Below are 10840 nucleotides of genomic sequence, written 5' to 3' on the forward strand. Positions count from 1 at the left end.
AATGCAGCCTCTCTGAGCTGCCTCCCACTTCAGTCACGGTGCGTCTGGAGCCTCAAGCTGGCTGCCCCTCCCTGCTCTGGATGGAGCAAGGGGACTGGGGCGTAGGAGGCAGCTTAATGGAATAAGGCACAAGAAGGGAGTCTTGAAAATGTGGGCGCAGGAGTTCATCCTCAGCCCCCCCACCCTCAGGATCCAACCCAGAGCCTGTCCGCCCTCAGGACACAGGATCCCAGCCCCCCTCCCTCAGCCCTGGGACACCCCGCCCCTGCAGTGGGGCTGCCATTGGCCAAAGACACATTTTAAGGTCTTTCTTCACATTTATTAATTCTCAGAATGGGTGAGGGAGAGCCATCCAGTTCCCCTCCCTCCAGGGGGAATCCAGCTTCCAGCTTGGGCAAGAGGGATCGGGCCAGGCTGGAGAAGGAACTTCCCAAGGATGCGGTCAGCAGCCCAGGTCCGCAGCAGGATCAGCTTCCTGGACAAATGGGAGGAGAGGGTGGGGAGGAGGCTTCCTTGCTTGCAGTCCCCACACGCCCGCAGACTAGGCCCACGAACCAGCGTGGGAGGAAACGCAGGGAAGGGCCGCAACCCAGCCCACCCAACCGGGCTTCACCTGCCGCCTGGCCCCTCACCTGCCACTTGCAGCTCCACTGGGTCGCTGAGCTCCGACAGCAAGGGGTAGGAGCGGTAGCGGCAGCTGTACTTGCCCGCATGTTGCGGCCCCACGTAGGTCAGCACGAGGTCTGCGGAGGGGTGGTGGGACCAGACCTTCTCCAAAGGCTCCGCTTTGCCGGCCCGCAGCAGCTCGAAGATGACGTCAGGCACCCGGCCCTCGCAGTGGAAGACGGCATCGCGGCCCGGAGTCACCGCCCCGATCCGCCGGGGCCGAAGCTGCGGCCTAGGCAAAGGGCCTGGGCCAGCGGCAGGTGGGTCACGTGAGGCCCCTCGCCCCAGGCCGCAGCTGCCCAGGCCCCCTGCGCTGCCTGCCCCACTCCAGCCCCAGCGGTGGCCTCTGTCGTGGTCGCTGTACTGTAACCCCCTCCCCAGGGCCTGCCGAGTCCCCCAGACCCGGGCCTCCCTGCAGCTTCCTGGAGTCCCCAGCGTCTGCCACTCGGGGCCTCGGGACAGCTGAGAAGAGAGACAGGATCCAGGGGAATCGTGTTCCCGACGGAATCCACCTCAACCGTCTGGAGGTGGAACCTGTGCCCAGAGCTCTTCCTGGCCCGCGCCCCCAGGGAGACCCGGGCGAGGAAGTCCGAGGGACACGCAGACGGCGTGGGCTTGGGGAGAGGTGATGCCAGCCCGGGCGGGGTGGGGGTCATAAGCTGACGGGCAATCGACAAGCGTGTCGCACCGGGAAACGAAGACAGCAGCCGGTGCAAAGCCGTCGGGGCTTTGAACCGTAGAATCTGGGTCCACCCTCCGCCGTCTCCACCAAAGCGCTGCCCGTAGGCCGCGCCCTCGCTTCGGCGGGAAATGCGCCAAGTGCCGAGCGGCCCGGGCCCCTCGGCGGCCCACCTCCCACTGCCCTAGAGAGCGGGCTCTGCGCGCCCAGGGCGCTCGCCTCCCGCCTCCCACCACAGGCAGCACCAGGTTTGGCGCATGGGCAGGAAGGGCTCCAGACCGCTGGGTCCGCGGCTCACCGTCCACGCGCAGCTCCACGCTCGCGCTGGGCGCGGAGCCCGAGAAGGGCGGCGCCAAGTCCGTGTAGACGCAGCTGTAGTTGCCCGAGTGCGCCCCTGAGACGTCGCGCAGCTCAAAGAGGGCCTCGGTCCCCTCGGGGCTCAGGAGGCCGTGCACCCGGTGCTCTCTCGCGTCCTTGCGCACCAGGGCGAAGCGCACGCCCGAGCGGGGTGCCCGGCACCGCAGCTGCACCACCGAGCCCGGCGCCGGGCTCAGAGCCGCGGGCTCGGCCGAAAGCTCCGGCGCGGGGAGGGTCCCTGCGAGGAGGACGCGGGCTGACCGGACGCCCCGGGAGGCTGCCTGCCAACGCGGGGTCCAGCCTCACGGCCCCGGGCTAGGCTGAGCCCTCCCGGCTCCCGCTGCTTCCTGCACGGAGGCCCGCGGGGCTGACGGTTTAAAGCCGCCCCCCCCGAGTCGCCGTCCTCTCCGGACCCTTGCACACCTGCACTGAGCCTTATCGTGTGTCCGTAAGAGCCGCCGAGGGTGAGGTCGAGTTTTCTCGGGGGAGCACCGGCAACGGCAGGCGGCCCCTCCTGGGGTTTTACGCCCCTCGACCGAGCCCGGGCGGGTCCCGCAGCCCCAGCCCGGCCACCCTCGACAGATGGGCTTCTGCGCCCACCCGGAGGCCGGAGCCGCCCGCGTGACCGTAGCGCCTGCGGGGCCCCGCCAGGCTTGCGTGTCGACGAGGCAATTGTTAGCAGAGCCTCGGGCGGGGCCTAGGGCGGAACCTCAGGGGCGCTGAGGCTGGGCCGCTGAGACCTGCAGGAAAGGCCGCCCTTTCCCAGGTACAGCCCCCAGGGTGCAGCGCCCTGGCCCTCCCAGCCCCGCTACCACGTGTCCCAGGCTCACCGTCGCTCAGCACCAGCTCGACAGGTGCACTGTCCAAGGACCAGGGAGTGAGATTGTCACGCAGCTGGTAGCTACAGGTGTAGAAGCCGCGGTCCTCCAGGGTCAGATTGTTCAGTTGGAAGAAGATGCGGTCCGGGCTGGTGCTGGCTCTGGGGACCATCAGCACCTCCTCGCCCCGCCGAAGCTGGAAGTGCACCCCCTCCAGGGTCGCCACGCACGTGAAAGACACGCCCGAGCCAGGGCTCAGGACCGCTGCGGAGTCTGTCTTGATGGTCAGTGTGGGTGGCGGCGGCCTGGCTGCATGGCAGGGAGGGTCACTGGCCCGCCCAGAGCCCAGGACAACCCTGCTGGGCGGCTCTTCCTCGGAGCCCAGCCTCCAGACCTCTGCCCCAGGAACACCCTTCCTTGTGGCAAATCCCTACCCATCATCAAGGCCAGGCAGCCGTGGGGACACTGTTTCCCAGGCCCAGTCCTGGGCAGAGAATTCAGGGTTGGGAATCGAGGCAAAGGCAGTTCTGTCCTCCAGGTGCCTCCTCCTGCAGGAAGACCTCTGGGATGGTCCATGCACTCACCCAGCTCCTCTATGGTCACAGTGGCACTGGGCTCAGAGGGGGCGCCTGCCGCGTGCGTCCGGTACGTGCAGCTGTAGTTGCCAGGCCGTTTGACTGGAAAGATGGCCTTGGTGTCCTCCGGGGCCTCCACCACCTCCAGAAACTGGTCGTCGCCTTCCCGCCTCAGCAGGAAGGTCACACCGTGAAGTCCCCCATGGCATAGCAGCTCCGTGTTCAGGCCCGGTGTGATCCAGGGCACTGGCTTGGTTGAGAGCAAGGGTGGGGGCAGGGGCTCTGCGGATGAGGCAGGGGTCATGGGCTGGCTTGACTCGGGACACGTGGGGGCTCAGCTGGGTCTGGACCTCCACACTCATGAAAACCGAGGGTGCCAGCGGGTAGACAGCATTGTTTGGGGAGAGGGGGCAGAGACCAGCCGGGAATTCGCGAGAAAGACATGTTAGGGGCCCCCCATGTGCCAGGCCCCCCCAAGCACTTCCTGGAGATTCAGTCATTTATTCCTCATGGCCTCCCAGGGTCAGTCCAGACACCGTCTGCATTTTACAGACAGGGAAACTGAGGCTCAGAGCTGTCACCTGACTTGCCCAAGGCCACCAGCTTGGCGGTCGGGGGCCGCAGAAGATGAGGAGATGGCGGGGTGGCGGAAGGGAGGCCCCTCCAGCAGCCTCTCCCACTGCCTCCGGGCCCCACGAGCGCTCCACTCACCCGATCCAGTCACCTCCACGAGGTTGCTCAGGCCGGTCCACCTGCTGTTCAAGCCGGAGCGGCAGCGGTAAAGGCCTCGGGTGTCACTGGTCACTGCTCCCAGCGGGAACCGGTGCTCCAAGGCGGGCGAGGCCAGGCGCACCGGGTCCTGGGCCACCCCGTCTCTGAGCAGCTGGAAAGCCAGCGTTGGCAGGCGGCTCTGGCATGTCAGCGTCACATTGGCCCAGGGTTCCAGCAGCGACTGGGCCTCTGCCCACAGGTTCGGCCTCGGATCCAAGACTGTGTGGGGCACAGGAGTCAGAGCTGGGAGCCCAGACAGCGGCTCCCTGGGCAGGGCCCACCACGCCCAGACCCTACTACTCACATAAGGCCTCCTCGGTCACTCGGCTCAGGGCGAGACCTGCGGAGGCGCACGGGTAAGGCCCGCTGCCCTTCCTGCCGGCCCCCAGCCCTGCCCCGGGGACCCCAGGCCCGACGCCTCACCCCAGAGCAGCAGGAGGGCCACCCACGCAGACATGGTCAGCCTCGGCGGAGCCTGGCAGCAGCTGTCTGTCGGGTGATAGAGCCCAGGGGCAGGGGGGCGGTGCGGGGCGCTGACCTCTTGGCTTGTTTGTCCTTCCCAAGAAGCTGGGCTCCGGCGGGTCGGGACAAAGGGCAAAGTTCGGCCACAGGAGTCTCCACTACAACAGTGACCAATAACCTGGCCAAATGAATCAATTAAATTAATAATGAAGAAAAGGGCAGAATTAATGACAGACAAAATGACAAAACTAACAGACAAAAATGACAAAACTAGCAGACAAAAATGATCAAAACTAACAATAAATGTGGGAAAATAATAACCATTTTTAAGACAAAAATAAAATACATACTAAAACAAATAATGCAATAGGTACTAGCAAATATCTTTTTTTTTTCCTTTTGAGGGGCCACACCTGCGGCCTATGGAAGTTCCCTGGCTAGGGGTCAAATTGGCGCTGCAGCCAGCAACCTACCCCACAGCCACAGCCACAGCCATGTGGGATCCAAGCCACGTCTGCAACCTACACCAGAGCTTATGGCAACCTCGGATCCTTCACCCACTGAGCACGGCCAGGGATCAAACTCAAGTCCTCATGGATACCAGTCAAGGCCATTATTGCCTAGCCACAAGGGGCAATCCACGAAAACATTTAAATAATAGAATGGAATCACAGTTAACAGATAAAATTACCAATGATTAATAAAATCATTCGAGTGAAAAATAAATTAACTAGGGAGCTCTCTTGTGGCTCAGTGGGTTAAGTATCCAGTATTATCACTGCAGCGGTTCTGGTTGCTGCTGTGGCACACAATCAGTCCCTGGCCTGGGAACTTCCACATGCCGTGGCCTCGGCCAAAATAATGATAATATTAATTAATTAATTAAGAAAACACATGGAGTTCCCGTCGTGGTGCAGTGGTTGGCGAGTCCGACTGGGAACCATGAGGTTGTGGGTTCGGTCCCTGCCCTTGCTCAGTGGGTTGACGATCCGGCGTTGCCGTGAGCTGTGGTGTAGGTTGCAGACGCGGCTCGGATCCCGCGTTGCTGTGGCTCTGGCGTAGGCCGGTGGCTGCAGCTCCGATTCAACCCCTGGCCTGGGAACCTCCGTGTGCCGCGGGAGCAGCCCAAGAAATAGCAACAACAACAACAAAAGACAAAAAAAAAAAAAAAAAAAAAAAAAAAAAAAAAAAAAAAAAAAAAAAGAAAACACTGTTAAACATAGATGATGCAACAAATGACAAGAAATTAACGATAAAAGTAATAAAACAATAAATATTGTAAATATTTGGCGCATTGCTTGGGGAGAGGGGGCAGAGACCAGCCGGGAATATATGACAAATACATTAAAGTAATAAAAGAATATTCAAATTGATTGTGGATTTGGGGGGTTTTTTTTCTTCTTTTTAGGGCCTCATCCATGGCATTTGGAGGTTCCCAGGCTAGCGGTCCAATTTGAGCGGTGGGAGAGCCTACACCAGAGCCACAGCAACGCCTGATCCGAGCTGCATCTGCAACCTACACTACAGCTCACGGCAACGCCGGATCCTTAATCCACTGAGCAAGGCCAGGGATCGAACGCGCAACCTCATGGATACTAGTCAGATTTGTTTCTGCTGAGCCACACTGGGAACCCTGGAACCCCAAGTGGATTGTGTGTCGATAATAATTGGTAATAGAATAATAAGCAATAAAATTGTGCGGCGCCCACTGGTGTGTGTCAGCAGTTCCACACATGGGCCTGGGCAGGAGGTACTGCTACTGTCACTCCCGCATCGGATGTGAGGGAAATGAGGCAGGCTTGCCCTGGCACCCCCTGCAGGGTCTCGTATCGCTTTCCCTCAGCAGCCAGCTGCGCTGGGACCCCCACCCTGCCTTGGGGAGGCTGAGGCCCGGCGTGGCCCCTCCGCAGTGAACCCCACCCCAGTGGCGTCTGTCGTGTGCTGGCCAAGGGGGGGTTCACCTGTGTCTGGATTCGCCATGCTTGGCGCCAAGCAGGGCTCCTGCAGGCACCTCCTGGCTCTGGCTGGACCCGCAGTTCCTCCCCAGAGCAGCGATCCGCAGTGTGGGACCCGCCTTGGATATGCAGGCAGACTCGCACCCAGGACCTCCAGCCTCTGCCTCCCACCCTGGCCCTGACCCCAAGCTCCAGTTGTGTACGGTGGTCTGTGTGCCCGGGGTCACTCGTGTGGCTGTCACCTGCGGCCAGGAGGCCAGGCTCCCCGTCCCCTGGGCTCCCCGCCCTCCTCAGGCACAGCCCGACAGTGAGGGATGGGAGGAGTGAGGACGGCCTGTCGCCACTACCCTGCAGAAGGTGCGGGACTGCTTCTTGGGGACGTTGAGCCCTGGGGGAGGGCATCCGGGCAGAGAGGGCGGCTGTGCAGACTGTGAGGCAGGATGAGCAGGAAGGGCCGGGACAGTAGGAGTGGGCGGCACAGGGCAGAGGAGCAGTGGGAGAGCCCGGAGCCGCCGCGGTGGAGACCCGTCATGCGGGGCCCGGTGGGTGGCACAGGGGCTTTGGCTTCTGCTGGGCGGGAGACGCCAATGCCTGGTCTCCCTTCCATGCTTGCTGAGCACCTGCTGCCCCCACCCCAAGCCAGCACCTAGAAGAAGCCATGTGTTCCAGGAGCGGCTGGGGGACGAGGCGTCCTTCATCGTAGGGACAGAGGCCCAAGGTCTGAAGTTCAGCCAGATGACGACTGGATGGCCAGAGGAGCAGAGCCAACGTCACTGAAGCTGGCAGAACCTCAGCGCGTGGACAGCAGGCTGCCCAAGCCGGGGGAGGCACGGTCGGGTCAGAGTCTGCAGCAGCGGAGCCGGCAGCCCAGAGACTGGGGAGGTTGAGAGGGCCTTTCGGCTGTCCCAACGCCAGCCCCGAAGCCCTGTCCCACTGTCTCCCAGACGGTGTCCCCAGCCCTTCCCCGGGCTCCCCTAGTCCCACTCGGCGATAGCCAGTTCACAAGGGTTAATGGCTGAGTTTCTGCAGCCTCCTGTTTTTGCTCTGAGCCTTGCAAAACTTGTGTGACCAAGTCCCTGACTTCATCCCTCCGTTTGAAATGTCTGGAGTGGCTTCTGTTTCTTGACTGGACCCCGGTTGGTATGATACTTGGTATCAGGAGGAGTCCCAAGAACCCTCAAAGTTGGGACTGAGGGTTTGATTGGGTTCTGACCTTGGTCTGCAGTACAGTACTGAGCGCCCGGCCAGTAGAAATGAGGCGCCGGTAACTGTGGTAACTGCGGTGGCCACCGGCCCTGCCTGATTAAACCGCTGCCTGCAGTTCCTTGAAGGGAGGCACTAACTGAAGGCAGTTCCTTAGGAGACGAAGTGGCCACTGCAGTTGGTGACCACATGCACTGTAAGGGGCTGGCTGCTTACGGCCCCTGCAGAGCTTATCGAAAGAAAATGAAGAGGCGTTTCCATTGCAGCGCAGCGGGAAGGAATCCGACAAGTATCCACGAGGACGCGGGTTTGATCCCTGGCCTTACTCAGTGGGTCAGGGATCCAGCATTGCCGTGAGCTGTGGTGTAGGTCGCAGACGCGGCTCAGATCCCGCATTGCTGTGGCTCTGGTGTAGGCCAGCGGCTACAGCTCCGATTAGACCCCTAGCCTGGGAATCTCCATATGCTGCAGGTGCGGCCCCAGAACAGACAAAAAGACAAAAAAAAAAAAAAAAAAAAAAAAAAGAATCCAGGCACAGAAGAGTTCGTGTTATTCGATTGTATTTATCTGAAATGTCCAGAGTAGGCAAACCTATAAGAAATAAAAAGCAGATTAGCAGCTGCCAGGACTTGAGGAGGAGGAAACGGGAGTTTGGTTAACGGGTTCACATTTCGTGAGGGTGATGAAACTTCCTGCAATCAGACAGTGGCAGGGGTTGCACAAATCTCTTAATTTTCTAAAAAAAAAAAAAAAAAAACAAGCGTACACTTTATTTTATTTTTTGTCTTTTTCAGGCCACATGTGCGGCCAATGGAGGTTCCCAGGCTAGGGGTCTAATTGGATCTGTAGCCGCCGGCCTACACCAGAGCCACAACAATGTGGGATCTGAGCCATGTCTGTGACCTACACCACAGCTCATGGCAACGCCGGATCCTTAATCCACTGAGTGAGGCCAGGGATCGAACCCGCAATCTCATGGTTCCTAGTCAAATTCGTTTCCGCTGTGCCATAACATGAACTCCCCAAAGTGTTCACTTTAAAAGGGTGAATTTTGGAGTTCCCATTGCAGCCCAGCAGATTAAGAACCTGACTAGTATCCATGAGGATTCAGGTTTGATCCCTGGCCTTGCTCAATGGGTTAAGGATCTCGCATTGCCACATGCTACCACACAGTTTGCAGATGCAGCTGGGATCTGGCATTGCTGTGGCTGTGGCATAGACTGGCAGCTGCAACTCAATTCAACACCTAGCCTGCGAACTTCCATATGCCATAGGTACAGCCCTGAAAAGATAAAAAATAAATAAAAAAATAAAACGGTGAATATATATATATAGTCTTTAGGGGCCACACCTGCAGCATATGGAGGTTCCCAGGTTAGGGGTCGCTTGGAAGCTACAGCTTCCAGCCTACACCACAGCCACAGCAATGCCAGATCCTTAAGCCATGGAGCAAGGCCAGGGATCGAACCCCTCTTCTCATGGTAGTAGTCGGTGTTGTTACTGCTGAACCACGACAGGAACTCCAATATCCCAGTTTAAAAGAAAATCATCAACCCAGCTTAAAACTCCTTATATAGTTTCATTATGTCGCACTCTTGAAATGACAAAATTACAGACAAAGAAAACAGATAACTGGTTCCCAAGGAGGGGGTGAAGGAAGAGGGCAATGGGTGTGGATGGAAAGGCCCTACGACAACTCCACCTGCAGAGAGAAGTATTCAGTGTCTTGACTATTGGTCAGTATCTTTTTTGTGTTTTTTCTTTGTTTGGCCTTGCCTGCAGCATGCAGAAGTTCCTGGGCCCAGAGATTAAACTGATGCCACAGGAGGGACACCCCTGGATCCTTAACCCGCTGAGCCACCAAGGAGCTCCTAGTGTGAGTGTCTTGGTTGTACTGCAGTGTAGTTTACCAGATGCTGTCACCAGAGGAAACTGGGTAAAGGGTACACACTCTCTTTGCATTAATTATTCCAGCGTCTGAAATTTGTTTTGTTTTTAGGGCTACGCACCTGCGGCATATGGAAGTTCCCAGGCTAGGGTTTGAATTGGAGCTGCAACTGCCAGCCTACGCCACAGCCACAGCAGTGCCAGATCCTTAACCCACTGAGCAAGGCCAGGGATGGAACCTGCGTCGTCATGGATACTAGTCGTGTTCGTTACCACTGAGCCATAATGGCAACTCCAAAAGTTTAATTTTTAAAAGGTCATCAGGGAGGGAGTTCCTGTCGTGGTGCAGTGGTTACGAATCCGACTAGGAACCATGAAGTTGCAGGTTCGATCCCTGCCCTGGCTCAGTGGGTTAAGGATCCAGTGTTGCCGTGAGCTGTGGTGTGGGTCGCAGACACGGCTCGGATCCCGCGTTGCTGTGGCTCTGGCGTAGGCTGGCAGCTACAGCTCCAATTCGACCCCTAGCCTGGAAACTCCATATGCTGTGGGAGCGCCCCAAGAAATGGCAAAAAGACAAAGAAAAAAGAAAAAAAAGGTCATCAGGGAGTTCCCACTGTGGCTCAGTGGTAAGGAACACGACTAGTATCCATGACGACTCGGGTTCCATCTCTGACCGCACTCAGTGGGTTAAGGATCTGACTGCTGTGAACTACAGTGTAGGTAGAAGATTGAGTGTGGATCTGGTATGGCTGTGGCTGTGGGGTAGGCCAGCACCTGCAGCTCCGATTCTACCCCTAGCCTGGGAACTTCCATCCCCCCAGTCGTGAAAAGACAAGAAATAAGTAAGTAACTAAGTAAATAATTAAAGTTAAAATAGAATTCAATAAAAACCCATATTTGTATCTCAAAGGCCTGGAAGACCTGGGCCCAGGCGTCCCATGTTTCCATGGATGGAGCCTGGTGGCCGGCCTGGCTCCCTTTCACTGTAGCAAGGCCCTTCCTGCGTGGGAGTCTGCCCGTCTTGGGGTAGCACCCAATCCCCGATGGCCCTTCATGTGTGCCCTCACCACTCCCGCCCCCACCATCCGCACACCCCCTGTGTGCCCTTTCTCTGCCTGAAAGCCTTGTCCTCCGATTTGACACCCCAAATGCCTACCCACCATGGGACGGGCAGGCCTCAGGTCGGAGACCACGTCCCTCCTGCGGCACCGGCTTCCACTCCCACCATAGGCGGGTGACAGGTGACTATTCCTGCAGATGAGGCCTGGGCTGGGCTCGGGGTGGATGCTCAGGTGGAGGGGAAGCAGCGGGGGGCAGGGTGGGTCTGGAGAGGAGGAACTCCCGGTCCAGCGCCTGGGCTCGGGCAGGAGGCCAGGAGGCGCGGCGGGCAGGTGGCTGGGCGCTGCGCTTCGGGGAGCCTCGCGGTTCGCCCCACTGCGCCTGCGCACTGGGCCGCTCCCTGGCGTC

General features: G+C 58.9%; 1 protein-coding gene across 1 annotated transcript; it reads right to left on the minus strand.

Moving 5' to 3' along the window:
• Nucleotides 298-4501, minus strand: A1BG (alpha-1-B glycoprotein). The gene is made up of 8 exons (XM_003128132.6): nt 4290-4501; nt 4171-4206; nt 3807-4085; nt 3105-3377; nt 2533-2829; nt 1644-1940; nt 633-911; nt 298-475 (listed from the first exon to the last, which is right to left on the minus strand). Exons 1-8 carry the CDS (start codon nt 4321-4323, stop codon nt 468-470), a joined length of 1503 nt encoding a protein of 500 aa, XP_003128180.1. The 5' UTR covers nt 4324-4501; the 3' UTR covers nt 298-467.

The sequence above is a fragment of the Sus scrofa genome, chromosome 6 (assembly GCF_000003025.6).
Source record: "Sus scrofa isolate TJ Tabasco breed Duroc chromosome 6, Sscrofa11.1, whole genome shotgun sequence".
In the NCBI taxonomy this organism is placed as follows: domain Eukaryota; kingdom Metazoa; phylum Chordata; class Mammalia; order Artiodactyla; family Suidae; genus Sus; species Sus scrofa.

Bases quoted from the DNA above. Each gene is read 5' to 3' on its own strand.
- A1BG (XM_003128132.6), bottom strand. From the start codon at position 4,323: ATGTCTGCGTGGGTGGCCCTCCTGCTGCTCTGGG. The intron at 4,207-4,289 runs GTGAGGCGTCGG...GCGCCTCCGCAG, and splicing joins GGCCCTCCTGCTGCTCTGGG to GTCTCGCCCTGAGCCGAGTG. The intron at 2,830-3,104 runs GTGAGTGCATGG...CCTGCCATGCAG, and splicing joins TGTGACCATAGAGGAGCTGG to CCAGGCCGCCGCCACCCACA.